Here is an 18,330-nt window from a genome sequence, read left to right on the forward strand (position 1 = left end):
CGTGAAGTGTTATGGTGCTGGTTTCCTCCGCTGCTGGAACCAAGTCCCACAGACTGGGTGGCTCAAAACGACAGAAATTCTTCTCTCATAGTTCTGGAGGCCAGAAGTCAAAAATGAAGGTTTCAACAGAGCCATGCTCTTGTAGGCTTTGGGGGAGAATCTGTTCCATGCCCCCCTCTCTCTCTCTCTGAGCATCTGGTGTTGCTGGAAACCCTTGGTATTCCTCAGCTCCAGTTCCGTGACTTGGCGCCATAGGACTCCAGTCTCTGCCTCTGTCTTCACGTGGCATTCCTCCCTGTGTGCGTGCATGTGTGTGTGTGTGTGTGTGTGTGTGTGTGTGTGTGTGTGTGTTTGAGATTTCTCTTCCTGTAAGGACACCTTTAGGGCCCATCCTAATGACCTCATCTTGATTTGATTTTATCTGCAAAGACCCCATTTTAAATTAGGCTATGTTCACAGGTACCATGAATTAGGACTTCAGTCTGTCTTTTGGGGGGACATAATTCAAGCTGTAACACAGTGTCTACATATCTATATGCCTAAAGGATCATGTGAATTAAGTCATGGCGGGGGGGGCGGCGGTGAGGGCCAGCAGGAGGGGTCGTTCGTGGAGAGCTTCCTGGTGGCCTGGACTTGTGAACTGAGTTTTGGAGGTGGGAAGGAAGTGGACATACAGAGCTGAGGGTGTGGGCACTTGTGCAAACAAGCACGGGGACCGTGGGTGGAAATACTCCTGTGGAACAGCTGCGTGTAGTCTGGGCTCACCTGCTGTCTCCTCATCTGTGCAGGTGGAACAAGCAAAGAATGACCTCGACTTGGACCAGGATGCAGACCTAGCCTACAATAGTCTGAAGGTAAGCTTGTCGGCAGACGAGGGCCTCGAACTCTCCCCCAGTGGAGCATGAGGAGTCTGTTCACAAGTGGAGCCATCAGTACACCAGATCCCCTTGAGTTTCTTCATCTCTGAAATGGAGGAAAATGTGTACTTACTACACGGAGCTGTAATCTACGCTCCGAGCAAACATCAACGAGGTGTCCTCCGACTTAGTTCAATTTTGGCTTTAACTCCCCCAGAGTTAGCACTGTCCCCACTCGTTAGTCCCACAAAACGGCCCCCACTTCCAATGCCGACCACATTTATGGGTCCCCAGGTGACCCACACTTCTATCCAGCTTGCCTACAAATCGGGGGTTCCCATAACCCCCTCCCCAAGTTTGAGCATATGTCAGGACAGCCCACAGAACTCAGGAGGGCGTTTCATTTTTTGGTTTGTTATAAAGGACACAACTCAGCAACAGCCAAATGGAAGCGACGCGAGGCGTGTGGGAAGGGGCACAGAGCTTGTATGTCCTCTCCAGGTGCACGCCCTCCCCCACCTCCCTGTGCTCACCAAACTGAAGCCCTTCGAAGCCCTCGCTTAAGGTTTTATGGGGTCCGTTACACAGGCACCAGGGATAAATCATCGGCCATCGATGTTTAGCTCGATCTCCAGCCCTCCTCCTCTCCTTTTGGGGGTTTTGGTGGATGGGGCTGTAAGCTCTAGTGCTCTAATCTCAGCGCTGGTTCCCTGGAGCTGGCCCCCATCCTCATTAGCACAAACTCCCTGGGGCCGAAAGGGGCTTGTTATGACTTACGGCAGACACCCGCCTCACCCCGTCAGGAAATGCCAAGGGTTTTAGCACCCCTGAGTCAGGAATCGGGCACTGAGACCAAATGTCATGAAAGATGTTCCTCTCACCTCTATCACTAGGAGTCACAAGAGTTTTAGGAGCTCTGTGCCAGGAACTAGGGCCATCACCAAATACGTATTTGTTATGCCACATACGTCTTTACCTGCTTGATACGGTTCCAGTTAAAGTAATATGTGACCAGTGGGATGAATTCACTTTGAAAAATGATCTAGACCTGCGTGGAGGGATGTCCCCGCGCACCCAGGGCTGGCCCAGTGAGAGCTGGCGAGGACAGAGGGCGGAAAGCCTCAGGTCCCAGGGCAAGCAGGCCTGTGTTGACTACGGTGATGGGGGACTAGGCCCTGGGGCCGGGAGGGTGTGTATAGAAAAGGGGCATCGGAGCATTCCCACTCTGCCGCTCCCACTCCCAGAGACTCGGGAATTGGGAATTTATCCATTCTGCTGGGGTCAGTCTGGCCCCACTCATGGGACCACGGATAACTCTGGTAACAGCTACATTGCCCCAGGAGAGCAGCCCAGAATCGTGCCCATGGCTTTTGGAACAACGGGAGCCACAGAAGTGGGTGTTTTGTGAGGGTTTCCTTTCTGAATTATTGGTTAGACTCTTTGTCTCATGGGATATTTAAAAGCTTCAAAACCTCGTGGGAGGGGCGTGGGTGTGATAGATGGCGGCCTTCCGCACGCCATTCTTGAACTGCCGTCCCGAGCAAGTGAACTTGTTAGGCTGTATTAGAACCGGTAAGATGGTCTAGCCCAGTGGGTCTCCTTGACCGGCATCACGGCAGACATGCTAGAAATGCAAATTCTCAGCCCAGGCCTGCTGTGTCTGTCTGATTTCACACGTCCTCTCGGGGTTTCCATTAACCACTCAAAGCACTGCCTCCAGGACTCCCATCTTCAGTTCGGCTCAGAAGCTCCCTCTGCATTCAGCTGCCTCCTGAGGAAGGTGCCCCGCTCTGTTTCTGTGGGCCGTATCTCCCCGCCAGCCTGCAGCCGGGCTCACACAGGGCTCAATAAATACTTGTCCCAAACTCTCCAAGCTCCTCGACCACTCTGCTCTGGTAGGCCGCGGTTCTGAGGTGACAAGACCTGGTTTTCCCTTCATTGGCTCTGCTGAGACCTGGCTTAACCTGTGCACCTTGTCCCAGAGGCTGGCGCTGGGGACCCCTGGGTTTGCGGGAGACCAATGGGGGAGGCCGGCTGCGATGTTCCCACTTAACAGATCCAGACCTTGAAGGAAGTGATGAAGGTGGGGCTTTTTGTCAGCCCGTATCCAGCGGGCCCCTGCTTTCAGAGGGCATGGAGGGCAGGAGGTGTTCTCTGCGCTCCCGGAGTGTAGACTTTGCTGAGCAGACAAAGATCTAAGCAGATGATGGGTCTACACACCTGGCTACTCAGCTGTCTTTTCTAACCCGATCCTTACCAAACTGGATTTGAAAAACCTGCCCGCAAGTATGTGGGGGAGATCAGGCGACTGTGGGAGGACCCCCCTCTGATGAGTAGTGATTTTCGCTGAAGCTCTGAATTCCCCCTAACAGAATTTTAGAAATGGTCCCGATCCTTCTCTAATGTGTGAAGGGGCAGACGCACACCATTTGGGTACTAGGCTCCAGGCTTAGACGTGCCCTCCGTGGGGGTGAGAGGGCGTGGAAAGGTCCTTGGGACCCATCACACCTGCAGAGCATTGCTCAAGGAGGCCTGATGTACTGTGGTGGGACTGGAAGGCGGGACTCCCTGGACCAGGCATCGGGAATCCTTGGTGCTAGTCCTGGCAGAGCCTCTGAATTCATTGTGAGCCTTCTCTGCTCCATCCTCGGTGTCCTCATTCAGAAAATGAAGATTGTTTGTTTATATGGTCCTAATTCTGTGGTCCTGTGGCTTTTGTAATAAATCTGCAACCAGTCCCCACTTATCCACTCTTTGGGGGTGGGGCTTGGGGTTGGGAAATTTTGAATCCCATACATTGCAAGGCCCTAAAAGCATTATCTGTATGATGATCAAACTTTATATGGTCTGATTTTGTCAAACACCAAGTTAAATATTATACCCAGAAAACTTAAAATACATTCTAAAGTTGACAGTTGGTGGCTTTCTATGTGAGCAAAACCACAAGGGTGTGCCTAGTATACTCCAAAACTGTAGTCCACGTGCTGCTCCTCAGAAGGGGGGGGAGGGCAGTGATCTCTAGAGAAATAAGTTTAGGAAATCCTGCAGTCCATATGCTGTCTCAGAAAGTCACAAAGTACATTTCATGTATTAAGTTTCTAGGAAGTCCAGGGTTAAAAGCTGTGGGTTCAAATCCAGTTTTGTTTTGTTTTGTTTTGTTTTTCTTTTCAAATCCAGTTTTAACTACTTACTGATCTTTGCCAGTCAGAATGTTTGTGGTGTGTGTTATTATTAAAATGAGAAGGTTGCTCTTCCCTTGGTGGGAGCCAAGGCAGGTTGATTAAGGAAGGGGGAGGGGGAAGGCCACATGGGGAGAGGACCCTAGGTCCAGGGAGAAATGGAGTGTGTTGCTTGGGCTGTCTTCCAGAGGCAAGAGCTAGAGTCCGAGAACAAGAAGCTGAAAAACGACCTGAACGAGCTGAGGAAAGCCGTGGCCGACCAAGCCACACAGAACAACTCCACGCACAGCTCCCCAGACAGCTACAGCCTGCTGCTGAACCAGCTCAAGCTGGCCAATGAGGAGCTTGAGGTCCGCAAGGAGGAGGTGCTCATCCTGAGGACTCAGATCGTCAGTGCTGACCAGCGCCGACTCGCCGGCAAGAGCACGGTAACAATATGGCAGCCCCCGGCCGGGCTTGTGAGGGAGGGAGTGACACTAGGTAATAGATGTGGGGTTTTCTTACATATCTTGACCGATGAAAACCTTAAAGCTAAAAGAGTGGACTCTCCTCCTCTGGGGTCTCTCCCCTAAAGATACTTGCCCTTTCAGCATGATCTTTCATGGCAGACTTTGCTGGAAGTTTCTGGAATCTTCTGAAGTTACTCAATATGAACGTGTATCAAAAAGAACAAGGCACAGAATTAGAAGCAAGGGCCATGGCCTGAGCGGGCCCCTCGGTCTTGTTTTTCACCTCATGTTTTGCCCCTTGCTGTTTACTTTGATTCTGAGGTAGAGAAAGTGTTTCCTCTCAGCCCTCCCCAGGTGGCAAGTCCGGCTTAGTGTTTGTTCCTAATATTTTCACCTTCTGGGACAGACTGGGCAGTGGGAGGGAGGGGACAGAGGCCACCCGGGTCACTCTGGGCATGGCCCAGGGATGACATGGGGGATACATAGGTAGTTATGAGTGTGGAGGATCAACACTGAGACAGATTTTCACCCTGTCCTTTGGGATTTGGGATGCTGTCACCTTCAGAGACACTGTCACTGTCACCTCCCCCCCCCCCCCCAACCACCACTCCACACTAAGGGCCTTTCACATACAGGCCTTGTCATTCAGTGCCTTTGAAAGTCACATTCCTGCTTGGGTTTAACTTCTATTATCTGAGGTCATCCTGGGCCTTTGTTTTTTCCCCAAAAGCTTGTGGGGAGCCGGGGTGAGGGGGTGGGGAGGAAGAAAGGTTGTTTGTTTTTAGGTAGTCCCCATGCCCAGCATGGAACCCAACATGGGGCTTGAACTCAAGACCCTGAGATCAAGAGTCAGACTCTTAACCAACTGAGCCACACAGGTCCGTTCCCCCGCCCCCCCACAAAAGCTTGTTTTTATGCCTCTGTATATAAAGTCTATAAAGTTGATTCATGACAGGTGTTTATGTGGCCAGGGTTTAACTTTAATCTGGGACCTTCTAGGAGCCAAACATTAATGCCAGAACAAGTTGGCCTAACAGCGAGAAGCACGTAGATCAGGAAGACGCCATCGAGGCCTATCACGGGGTCTGCCAGACAAACAGGTAAGGGCCCCCTCCCAGTAACTCTGCCTGGAGGGGGCGATGGGAAGGGGTCTTACCTGAGCTGATGCGTGATGTGTGCTCCTCAGACACTGACCATGTGCTCAGCATCAGGGCTGACTTATTACAGGAGGCAGATGACTCAGTGAATCGCATGTCCCTAGGAAACCACTCGTTAGCTTCTGCAAGACTCTAGTAACACAGCTGGAGCCTCCAGAACGTAGGTCCTCTGACAGGCATTTGGAAAGGGACCCCCTCCCCCCACCCGGGAGTGTTGACAGGAGGGGCAGGGAAAACAGGTGAGAGTGGCTAATCTCCCTGGGCGGGGGAGCCGGCACCAGAGGAGCCCAATGAAGTCATGGGAGGGGCCAGCTGCCACTCTCTGCTCTAATACCAGCTGTGCCAACCCAGCTGGTGGGCCCCCATGCCTAGCATTTAAGAGCTGGAAGCCAAGCTAGACACCCCAGAGCTTGGCTGGGAGAATTTGACCACGGCCATATTGGCTAACATGAGCTCTCCCTGGATTTTAGTTAACCAACCACCTCTAGTCCCTCCTTTCGGATGAGCTCCCCAGGTTAAGGCAACAGAGTGTGACGGGGGGAGGGAACAGGGCCTGGATGAGACCCCGGGGCAGTGTGGTGGAACGCTTGCGAATGTGCACTCTGGACTCCGCTCACTTACTAGCTATTTAGTAACTCCTTTATAACTGTTCAGTGCCTCAGTTTCCTCCTCTGAACTGGGGACAGTCACAGCCGTGCACCTCACGCAGGGTGATGGAGAGAGCAGGTGAGTTGGTCTGTGTAATGCACTTAGAACACTGACCGCCATTATTAACGTCTTTGCCTCTGTGTGCCCCTCTGTGTGCCCCCGTGGGTACTTGTCAGAGTGGAGCTGGCCTTGTCCCCGGCTACCTTTCTCTCTCACCTCAACCAAATGTCGATCAGTCACTAAGCATTTGTATAGAATTTTTGAAAACCTCAAAGACATCTGGAAAACGTCAGTAGGTGTCTCTGGGAATGCAACATGATGTTGTCAGCAAGAACGTCACAGAATGACCCTGCAGACTTAGTGCCGTGATTTCCAGGTCTTCTAGCCCCTGGTTCTGCAGATAGGGAAACTGAGGCCCAGGAGGGGTGAGCGGCTCTGGCATGCAGCCAGCCCGAAACCGAGTCGAGGTACGATCCAGAAGGCCTGACTCCGGGCTGGACTGCTTCCAGAGCTGTGTGTGGGTAATCAGAAGATGAAGGTCTTTTAGCAGGCCCCCAGGAGGAGAGTAAATTTTCAGAGAGCTGCAGTTCTGTCCCTGAAAGGAGAGAGAAGGAAATGAAGGTGAGCCTCTCGGACCTGAAACTGGAGTCAAGATTAAATCGTTTGAAATGATCTTGGGTGAAGAAATGCATTGAATAAGAAAAAGGAACACAGGTAATACTTGAAATTAAAAAAAAAAAAAAAAAAAAAAAAAGGAAGGAAACAAGCTGGACCCTAATGAGGGAGAGCGAGTGTGGATCTTTCTGATCTACACCAGGACTGTTATCAGCTGTCAGCTCCCTTTTTATTCACTCAAATGCTTGTCAGGGATCCAGTCCCAGGGCTGCTTACTTACCCTGGGTTTGTCTTCCTTTGCAGCAATAATCATGGTAGTGATAAAATAAAAATAGCTTTTCTTACATCTTAAAATGCATTCCCAGCAAGCCCAGGGTACAACAGGGGACTCACAGCCCGTGACACCCAGCTCAGTACAGAAAGCTGCCTCGGGGTGGGAAGCCTGAGGAACCAGTTCCCCAGTGGGGAGTGGCAGGTGACCAGCCCAGACGTTGTGGGTTTGCGCCTCTCCCAGTCTGGTAATCCCAGCAGTGAGGGAGGACCGCGGGGGGCAGGCAGGGCAGGGGGATGCCCACGGCGATTGCTGGCATCAGGCAGCAAGGCCATCTATTACGAGGGCAGCCCCTGCCGGTAAGAGACCCAGCTACTTCTCTCCTGCGATTTCCTTGTAATGGAGAGGTTCCTGTGGGAACAGAAGTTGTATGAGTGCATGTGTGATTTGGGGTGGAGGGATTGCAAAAAAAAAAAAAGTCCTCTACCTAGGGAAAGCTTACACTCATGCATTGGATTTCTCTTAGCTTTCTGGAGGACTTCTCCCCATGCCCGGTCACAGCTCCTCTGAGAGTCCAGGGCTCCCCAGTTTGGAATTTCTTTCACTTGCTAACTTCCAGAGTTTATAGAGTTCTGTTTTATCTTTATGATTGTGTCTCTTCCTTTGTTTTCAAGTTTGGGAGAGAAGCCAGTATTGAGGGTCTGTTCTGGGAAGGAACCACAGGAGTATGGATAGCTCTTCTGCTTCCAGAAAGTGCTCTCATTTTCACATTTTGGGAGCTAAGAGAAATCAGCAACACTATTACCACTTTATATGTGGCCAAAATCAAGTTAAAGAGAGGGCTGGTCCTTGCCCCAGTGACAGGCTGCTGCAGACAGAGGTGGGTGTCTGGGGAACTTGGGGGACAGGGAGATGGGGAAGTGGGCTAGCAGAACAGGCTAGCCTCACCTCCAGGCATGCACTCAGGTCACAGAGCTAGGTAGGAGCTGGAGTGTGGTGAGGGCTCAGGTCTGGCTCCGGGAACAGTGCTCCTTTGGCCACTGGCTATTTCCACTCAAGTCTGTGGAACTCCAAAGAGAAACTTCAAGTGCATTATTGGACCTCTGTTTGGGTCCCAGGAAACCTTGCAGTCCCTCTGCCCAGCAGGTTCCAGGGAACAAGAGGAGGCCCTTGGCACAAAAGGTAGCTTTGCCTGTTGGACAAGTAAACCTGGGGTTATTACAGTGGGCCTGCTTGGGACAGTGGAGATCCTGTTTAACCAGAACGGGGTGCGTGCAGATTCCTTGGGATAGGCTTGGAGTTTGTGGCTCATTTGGCCCTGAGCCCCACCTGCTGTGGGATGTCTTGCTCAGAACAGCAAAGGAGGGGGGAGAGAGCCTCATTCTCCCCAGCTCCCTTCTCTTGAGTCCTCACTGTCCCTGTTCCTGGCTGGAAACTCTCAGCTTGCTTCTACGAGGCGATCATTCCCTCATAAGGTTTCCCAAAATTCAGTGGGTCCCAAGCCATCAGCACAGTTCTTGTCTGCTGTAATTCAGTGGCATGGCCATATTTATCCACAGATAACTCACCTTCCCGTGGCCCAGTCTCTAGTTTCAGACGTTTCTCTTGTTTGCAGCACTGGGGTTCCAGCCTCCCATTCTCAGAGATTGTGGGGAATGTCCTGGGCCGTTGGGTGGCACGTCCAGGTGTGAGCTACAGAAATAAGGACATCTCTGCAGCACAACGTGCTCTTTTTAGAAACTGGAAACTGACCATCTTCAAGTTCATAAGAATCTTGCCTGTTTCCATCCACAGGGAGGCGGGTCCTGGAGCCGGGACAGAGGGATGGCAGCTGGGTCGTAGTCCTGACGGTCTCCACGGGGGGAAAGCAAATATCCTAGGCCTTTTCTGCTGCATGATCTTTACAGTTAATAAGGTTATGTCATTAAGGATCTAGAAGGAACCTCAGATAAGTCAGCTGAGCATTTTCATTTTACACATGAAGAAACAGGTCCAGGACATGTAGGCGTCGACCACGACACGCCTTTGAGGCTCCTGGTTCCCAGCCGGGTTCCTCAACGCAGTCTTGCTGCCTTCTGCCGTTGGAGACTTCACCTGCTGCTTATGCAAGTGTGTCTGTAGCCTCACCAGGAACGGGGCTCTGCACAGTGGTGTGTACACAGGAGAGTCTCCATGAATGTTTGTTGATTTGTTCGTTGACCTCATGCACTTTACTTTGTTAAAAAAAAATGCCTGTAAGCTGTCGTTTGGGCTTTTCCTTCTCATACCAGTAGGTGGCACTCCCTCCCAGGCCTTCGCCCCTGATGGCAGGCGGAGGGGAGGGAGAATCTCCAAGGAGGAATTGGTCCTCTTTCATCCAGGAACAAAGGCTTGGACCTGGAGCTGGTTGACTGCATTTTCATTAACTGGTGTGCCTGACTTCTTGAGCACTGTGGGATGACTGGCCCGCACAGTCTCGACTTTTATCTTTGTGCATCATGCCTGGCGTGTTCCAGAATTAGGAATGCTGAGTGTGTCTCCCTCTGAGCAGGGATTATGCTAACTTCCTCCGTGCTGTGAAACTCAGCAACACACATGCACCTGCCAGAGGGTGAGAGGTGGGACTCAGTCTGCCTTCAAGGGAAGTACAGGAACGCGGTGACCCTCCAGGAGAGAGCCGGCAGGCCCCCTCGGCATCTGGAGGGCCAGCCAGTGTGGGCAGGGAAGGAGCCGGGGGCCCGTGGAGGATCTCCTGTGTGCCCAGGGCTAGGAAGGTGGGGGGGGGGGGGTTGGGTGGCCTGGGTGGCTCAGCGGTTAGGCATCTGCCTTCGGCTCAGGGCGTGATCCTGGCGTTCGGGATCGAGCCCCACGTCAGGTTCTTCCGCTGGGAGCCTGCTTCTTCCTCTCCCGCTCCCCCTGCTTGTGTTCCCTCTCTCACTGGCTGTCTCTCTCTGTTGAATGAATAAATAAAATCTTTAAAAAAACAAAAAAGGTGGGGAGGCACCTGGATGGGGGAGCATGGGACATGCGCCTGATCTCTGGGAGCTGCTCTTCTGGCATTGGGCAGACACGGGGCCACTGGGGAGGGCCTAAGGATTTGCAAGGGGAAGGCAACTGGCCGTCTGCTTTCCAGGTTGAGTAAATAGAAGGGATGCAGCCCAGTCCCCAGGTGGAGCAGAGAAAGTTCAGCGGGCATCCTGCACGGCAGCTTTTACTCACGGTTTCCTTATGTATGAGTGCAGTGAGGGCTGGAGGTGAGATTAGCTCGTGCTTTTGTGTCCTTAGTGACGGAGAGGAGAACAGCATTGAAAAGCAAACGATATGTAACCACCTTCCTCGTTGTCACGGAGCCATGTGTCCCCAGTCGGACCAGATGCAGCGTCCCAGGAGGCCCTCTGCAGCCTCTACCCAGTGTGGGCCTCGCCTCCCTGCCCTGGTTGCACCTCTCCTGATTCTCCTTTTCCTTTTCTGAGTCCTTCTGGGGGGGAGGGGGTGGGGGGAGGACAGCCTAGGCCGCTGCTGTCCACAGAATTGATCGGGGTAAGAGCAGCCCTTTGCTCTCGGCAACACTCTCCCCTGGCCTGTCGTGATCCCCCAAGAGTGCATGGACTCCCTTCTGAGACCTGGCCTGAGGGGGAGGGGACAGCAAAGGAAGAAGGGAGGCTGGGAGTTCTTGAGCTTTCCCTGTGTGTGTGTGTGTGTGTGTGTGTGTGTGTGTGTGTGTGTGTGTGTTTCTAAACCTTGGCTGGAATGGCCTCACTTTCCTGGACGTTCTTCCTCCCTGTCTCTTCCCTCTACACTCGATGCCCTGTTTTTTGTCCTTTATTTCTAGCAAGACTGAGGATTGGGGATATTTGAATGAAGATGGAGAGCTCGGCTTGGCCTACCAAGGCCTAAAGCAAGTTGCCAGGTCAAACATACGCCTTTCTGCCTGTGCCTGCTCTGTCTGTCCTGCCTGCTCGTGTCTACGCTTACCTGTCTCTCAGCTGGAGCGGAGGCCAGGGCACGATTGATGGGGGTCACCCGGCTGGCACTCTGTGTCTGGGCTCTGTGTGGATGAGGTCGGGGAGGCTGCTTGTAGGGGTCCAGGCAACAGCAGCTGATGGCTCAGGGGAACCTTCCTGGGGCCAGGACACTGATGCTTACAAGATTTAAGGAACTTGCCGCATCCGTGGGAGATCCAGAACTGGAATCCTGTTCCATTTGATACCAGAATCTGAATCCATAAGCCACTCGTCTTGAGCTATGTGTGAGCAGTTTAGCAAGGGAGGTTAGAGACGCACAACGTCATGGTCCCAGCCCACACTGGCTGCCCGAGAGCCCAAGTCTCTTCGGGGCTATGGCACAGCTTGGCACATCTGAGCCTCCCAGCAGCAATGGGGCAATGGCCTGCGGGCTTGTGTCCCGGAAGAGGAAGCTGGGGTGGAGTCCGTGCTGGCCCGGCTCCCTCAGCCTACTCGTGGTAGGGCCGGGGGGGGGGGGGGGGCACTGCCCTCACACACAGTACCTCCAAGCATTCCTGCTGATGACCCTGCTAGAGGTCCCACAGCAACAGGAATCTCTTCTTGGGAAAAGAAAGTCCAGATCAGTGGGTTCTTGAGGCCATGTGTGTCCTGGCTCTGGGTTGCAACGTGGCCCGCCTGCCTGTGAGCAAGTTGACCTCTGTCTCTTCCCTTGCTGGTCTACTGTGGATCAGAATGGGAGCTGCCTCGTGGAGTCATTATAAGGAGTAGAGTCAACTCAGGTGAAGCATCTTGTACGTGCCTGACACGTGGTAAGCACAGAATCGATATTAGCTGATATTTCTGTTATAATTATTATTCAGTGAGCTCTGCCCCATCGAGAAGTTTGTTTTATTGGAGTTGGGGAACCTATGTGTAAAACCAGGTGATTTCTTGCAGCTATCAGCAGGTTGGATTTTTTTTTTTTTTTTAATAAGCAAATGACTGCATTAACGAATCTGAAAGTGTAGACCTATGCATCAGGAGACCTGGCTTTTAGAGCCAGCTCCGCCACTGGCTGTGGCCTCAGGTAGAGGAGCGTTCTTGGATCTTGCCCAGAACTCTGGGCGAAGCCACACAACTACAGTCTATGTGCAGAGTAAGCAAGCTGTGAGCACAAACTCACAGCACAAATCAGGAACCGAGTCTTGGGGTGAGTCCCTAGAACCTAGGGGTGTCTATTTGCTCTTGATAGGTTCGTAACTTACTGGAGATCCTTTTAATGTATTGAAGCCAAGATGGGTTGCTCTCGATCCTATGTCCTCGAAAATGCTGATTTAATTACAGAACTCCTCTCCACAATCCTCACGTTATTAGTGCTTTCACTTGATGCTGCTGCCTGTGGCGAGTGGGTGAATCAGTCATTCCTCCATCATTTCTTCACTTGTGTGCATCTGTCGAGAAGCCCCTGGGAGCCGGGCATTGCACCCCGTGCCACCGTGGAGCTGACTGAGCTACGGACGACATGGGGCATCAGTGGGGGAGTCGACAGCAGAGACTCCTCGCCTCTCGCTCCCTTGGAGACTTGGTCCCTCCTCTCTTGTGGCCAAACTAGCAGAACTGTAAAAAACATGTCTTCCTGCCTCTGGGGCTGCTGGGGACTCTCACTGGCGTTTCTGAGGCACTTCCAGGTTCAGGTTCGTGACTCTGCTAAGCTCTGGTCACCATCTTGGCATCCTGGGAGGGAGCGTGGTGAATTTTCAAGCAGGCGGACCATGGCAGACAGCTTTGACCTACCTTGCGTCCAGAAACTCCTACCTTTCTTTCATGTGATTGTTCACTACCCTGAGTCAGAGCATTTGCTCTTGAACCCAAGAAGGCAGCACCTAGTCCACATTAGTGGACATCCTAAGCTGCTTAGGATGCTTCGCTAGTGCCTCGCCTTCTCGTGACGGCCGGAACAGGTGCCTCCCAGGAGTGCCTGCGCCGCGGTCGGACTCCGAGTCTTCTGAGACTCCTCTCCAACCTTCCCCAGATCTTCTCAAGGTCTTCTGCTTCCGGTCCCGACACCAGCTGATCATAAACCTCCCCTGAGATCATTCACCAAGAGTTGATTTCCGTTTCGACTAGAAAAAAAAAATTGTGTATTTATGGCCACAGATAAAGTGGGGGTAGTGGTGGTGAAGGGAAAAAGGAAGGGGCTAACGTGTCGCCTTTCTAAAACGTGCAGATAATCTGCGGGGAGACATGCAGCTATCATCGGGTCAGCCTCCTCGGGTTTTTTGTCTTCACAAGGAGGCTCTTGCGAGGTCTGGGCTGACGTGGGTACTTCTGTGTGAATGAAGCTGTAAGAAATGTATTTCTGCAGATGACATTTTGACACGGGGACGATCTCTCAATCCCAAACCAATCGCCTGTGTGGGACGAGGAACGGAATGGGGGGGGGGTGTCAGGAAAAAGGCCTCAGAGCAGGGGTGCACGTTTGGCCCTGCGTGCCCTTCCTCAGGACAGGCTGGCCTGCTTGCCGATCTGTCCCCCTCGGCGTCCCTCCCCTGTTGGTTCGTGCAGTTGCTGCTGCTGTGTGCTTGGCTGCTCTCCCGTCGCGTGTCTGTCTGCGGCCCCTCACGCAGGGCCCGACCCGAGCCCGCCGTCACCTGCCCTCCTTGCCCCGCGGCAGGTTGCTGGAGGCGCAGCTGCAGGCCCAGAGCCGCGAGCACGAGGAGGAGGTGGGGGGCCTGCAGGCGCAGGTGGAGGCCCTGAAGGAGGAGCTGGACAAGCAGCAGCAGACCTTCTGCCAGACGCTGCTCCTGTCCCCAGAGGCCCAGGTGGAGTTCGGTGTCCAGCAGGAGATCTCCCGGCTGACCAACGAGAACCTGGTGAGTGACGTCCGTCGCCCAGCGGGTCCCACTCTGGGAAGTCGCATTCTGGACGGAGATGGGGCCAGCGATGGCCTTTAGCTGACTGGGCGGCGTTTGCGTCCTCGGCCCTGTAGCAGGAGCAGAGACTCTAGAAAGCACTGTGAGCAAGGGTTTAGGACTGGGGTTGGTGGCCGCCCAGGGCCATGCCCGGCCCCAGGGCTGGCTCGTCTGTCTCACAGTGCTGCTTCCTGATTTTAGGACCTCAAAGAACTGGTAGAAAAGCTGGAAAAGAATGAGAGGAAGCTCAAGAAACAACTGAAGATTTACATGAAGAAGGTCCAGGACCTTGAAGGTAAGGCGTGTGCGCGTGTGTCTGCGCGCGGTGAGACGCGCGTCCGCTCAGTCACGAGCGAGGGGAGGGAACGGACTGCCCGCTGCCCTCTGCACACTCTTCCTGTTTCGCCCGTTCTCGGGCACCTGTGCCCAGTCCAGCCGTGGGGTAGGCTAAGTCAGACCCCACGAGCTCACACATTCTCAACTGGCCAGAATCTGGGCTAAGATATGTAAATTCATCGGGCGTTTGGGGGCTTACTCTGAGCTCCACACTGAGACAGTGGCCCTGTGGCCTTGCCCTCAAGGGGCTTAAAGCGGGGAGGCAAACTTTTCGGTGTGGAAAAAATGCAAGTAACACACAGATCCCGACCACGGGGCTCATTCCATGTGACGGGTAATCAGGAAGGAGAGGGGTCAATCCTGTGATTAAATTTCCAAACTGGAATCTGGCCCAGAAAGGTCAGGCGGGTTTAAATTTTCTTCTAGAAACATCCAGAATGTTTTCTGCCTCTGACTCCTTGCTATAAATCTGTCACTCCCCAGCCCTTCTAGGCACATGCCACCTGGCATGGACTCCTCCCTTGGTACCCTTACTGCCTGGATCCCCCACCACCACATGGATCCCCACCCTCTCATCCTTTTACTCTCATCTCAAGAGCTGTGTCCCCAGGGCTTGAGTCCATCTCTCGCTGTCCTAATACCAAGTACTTCTGGACGCAGCACCCAATGCAGCTGTCATTTGTTTAATCACCTGGTTATGTCCCCCTGCTGCTCTGGGCATAGGAGGTGGCTCTGGGAGGCCAGGGCTATCTGTTCCTTTTTTTTTTTTTTTTTTTTTTAAGATTTTATTTATTTATTTGACAGAGACAGCAAGCGAGAGAGGGAACACAAGCAGGGGGAGTGGGAGAGGAAGAAGCAGGCTCCTAGCTGAGGAGCCTGATGTGGGGCTCGATCCCACAACGCCGGGATCACGCCCTGAGCCAAAGGCATACGCTTAATGACTGCGCCACCCAGGCGCCCCCAGGATTATCTGTTCTGCTCAGCCCCTCTCTATCCCTGAGTCTCTCAGTTATCTTTGAGTTCTCATATTCCTGGTCACTCAGGCTTCAGGCTTCTCTCTTTTGTTCAGTCTTGAAGACCTATTATTTGCCCACCCTTCCCACCCCCCCAGCTCTCCCATGACTACAGGACCCTCCAGGTTCCCCACCTGTGCCCCTGCTGCTGTGTCCAGTCACCTCCTCTTTCCCTGTGGAATGCAACGCTCCCTGTCCCGCTGCACCTCTCCAGCTCTCCCCACTCCTCTCCTGTGCCACCCAGAGCCTTCTATGATCTGGCGCCTGGTGGATGGGTGGGTCAGCTCCTTCCCACCTGGTTGTTAAGGTTCTGCCCACCCTTCAGCCCTTCTCCTCCCTTGAGAGCTCCATCAGTCTGTTTGTCCAGCCTCATCACTACCCACGCTCCACACTGGGGGCTCGGCACCGGGCCAAGTTGCACTGTAATACGTGTTTCCAATTAAATGTAGAGATGCGTCTCCTTAGCTGGACTAGTGGGTCTGTGGTTGGATACTCTGTCTCATCCACTGCCGTGCTTAGAACAGTGCCCTGTTCGTAGCAGACCCTCAGACACGCTAGGAGATAGCCCTGCAGATGCCCACCACCCTGCCCCGTAGTGTCAGGCCAATGGAAGTCCTGAGCGAGGGTTGACAAGTCCTTTGTACCCCCAACCACGCCACCAAAACACTCTTGAATAATTCCTTACATTGTTGCAAAGACCGCATTTAGCAGCCCTGCTCCTTGCTCTGCCTCTGGGGGCTGGAGACCGTTTCCTGCTCTGCGGCTGGTACCATCCTGCTCCACTGTCCACGGGTCAGAGACAGTGCCTGGGCCTTGCACACCTGGCGTTGTCCTGCAGCTGTCACGGCAGCTGCCCTGTGGCCATAGACAGGGAACGTGGTTGGGCGGGCCTGGCTGGGGCCCAGGACATCCTTGCAGACAGACGGTAACCCCGTTTCTTACAGCTGGGTGGGAAGACACAGTGGCCTGGTAGGATGGGTTGTGCCTTATGTCCTTCCCAGGTTTTCTCTGGTCTTCCTGCCTGGTGGGGTGTCTTCCCTACCCTTTTCCTGCGGGGACCCCCGTACCTGGTGCTAAGTTCCTTGGGTCGCACTTGGAGTGGGGTCTGAGCTGACCACGTAAGGGGTGTAGCTCAGAGAACCCAGATGCTGGGTCCCCAGACCCAAACAAATGCCACTGACCTAAGACATCCCTACCTCTCGGGCCTACAGCCTGGAGGTCTCTACTCATGCTCCCTGTCTCTTTCCCGCCCAGCTGCCCAGGCCCTGGCCCAGAGTGAGCGGAGGCGCCATGAGCTCAACAGGCAGGTCACTGTCCAGCGGAAGGAGAAGGACTTCCAGGGCATGCTGGAGTACCACAAGGAAGACGAGGCCCTTCTCATTCGGAACCTGGTGACAGGTCAGGACCCTCTGTGTCATCCCAGCCCCGCTCCCCTCCTCCCCCAACTCCACTGCCAACCCAACATAACCCTCCCCATACTCTACATCCCGCACCTGCCCCACCTCCCACCTCCCACCCATCCTCGGCCCTCCATCCCCCTCCCTTCACACGGTTGCCTTTCTAACCAGCTCCCAGGCGATGCTGATGCTGTGATGCTGTGGGGACAGCATGAGCGGCTCTCCTCGCCAGCCCCAGCTCTGTCTGGCTTCCCCATGCCTGCCTTTCCTGGCTCAGTACAGCAGCTGCCCGCAGGGTAGGGGTAGGAGGTGTGGAGGAGAGATTCCTGGATGAAAAAGAAGATTCTTGGGCAGCCTGGTCCTCTGGCCCCCGAGCCACGAGCTCCACGACTTGGAGCCTTACATGTTCTGTAAAATGGGGATGTGGGAAATACAATAGATGGGAAACATGACAGGAGAAAGTGCTATGCTAGAGCCTCAGACCCTGCTCCATGTGACAACTCTGAAGCCGCTTTTGCAGGGGCGCTGAAAGGTCAACTAAGAGGTAAACGTTATTTTAGAGAAATGTGAGTTTGCCAAGGTCCCACCCTGCTGAGCACCTTGCCGAGGGCCGAGCACTGCAGAAGCAGGGGTGCTCCAGCCTAGGGCAGACTTTGCTTCCGTTCTTTGCTTTGGGTATTTTCCGTAACTGAGTATTTTGGCTCTTTTATGAAGGTTCATCCCCCTAGAGTTGTCCAGCAGTTTGACGGAGTCCTCTCTTCCCTCAATAGGCTGCATCTTACTCTAATGCTGCTAGGAATGAGCCTTTCATCTCTGGTGAACGAAACTCAAAGTTCCCAACGTTAGAGTCAGAAGCTAATGAGTCTGCTTGTGCCAGCAGGCGGGTGGCTCCCTCCCACTGTCCCTGCTCAGGCACCCCTGACGAGGCCCTCTCCCGCTAAGCTGCCTGCATGCCACGCCAAGCCCCCTTCCCTCTCGTCATGCAAACGAATGCCAAGACGTTATTTGACCTCCTCCTAGGTCCCCAGGGCGGGCTACTTGCTGTGGAGGGTAGAGAAGTGTAGAGCCATCGGCCCTGTCCCCAAGACGCTAACGGTTAGCTGGGCAGACCAAGCGAGTCTATGGGAAACGGGACTCAGATCCCGATAGGACATTCCAAGACGGGACAGGCTGTTTGCAGGCTCAACGTGGGTCAGGCCACCAGTCAGTGGAGAGGTGGGGGAGACCGGCATCAGGCCGTGGCACTCTGGGTGGGGGAGGAGGGTGGCTGTGGCCACTCAGCAGCCTCCTTGATCTGTTCCTGGCTCTGGGGATGTCTGGGCAGCTGGTGCCAGTACATTGTTTCCAGACTGACAGTTAAGCAGGCTAAAGGCCCCTGCGGCCTTCTGGGCCCTGGCCCATGGGCTCTGTCTCTGGGAACGTGCGGTTCGCCGCGTTCTCCCGGAAGCCGCGCTTGCAGTCAGCGCGAAGAGCCCGTTGTGCCAGCAGCTGGAAGCACTGCAGCAGGGCACGGCCGGCTGCCCCGGGCTCGTGCTGGCTGGGGAGCCACCTCCCTGCCCCTGGCCCGCACCCC

At 54.0% G+C, this 18,330-nt stretch overlaps 1 protein-coding gene across 2 annotated transcripts in view; it reads left to right on the forward strand.

Moving 5' to 3' along the window:
• The window catches only part of MYO5B (myosin VB), a 345,182-nt gene that overhangs the window by 311,494 nt on the left and 15,358 nt on the right, over positions 1-18,330 (forward strand). The window contains exons 27-33 of one of the 2 annotated variants that reach the window (XM_026496295.4): positions 789-854; positions 4,225-4,464; positions 5,485-5,585; positions 10,988-11,065; positions 13,774-13,972; positions 14,213-14,306; positions 16,615-16,758. In XM_026496295.4, the coding sequence (XP_026352080.3) occupies positions 789-854; positions 4,225-4,464; positions 5,485-5,585; positions 10,988-11,065; positions 13,774-13,972; positions 14,213-14,306; positions 16,615-16,758 (922 nt within the window). The remainder of the gene's footprint in view (positions 1-788; positions 855-4,224; positions 4,465-5,484; positions 5,586-10,987; positions 11,066-13,773; positions 13,973-14,212; positions 14,307-16,614; positions 16,759-18,330) is intronic. The other variant, XM_026496293.4, reaches the window with a different exon arrangement.

The sequence above is a fragment of the Ursus arctos genome, unplaced genomic scaffold, assembly GCF_023065955.2.
Source record: "Ursus arctos isolate Adak ecotype North America unplaced genomic scaffold, UrsArc2.0 scaffold_17, whole genome shotgun sequence".
NCBI classification, from domain to species: Eukaryota; Metazoa; Chordata; class Mammalia; order Carnivora; family Ursidae; genus Ursus; species Ursus arctos.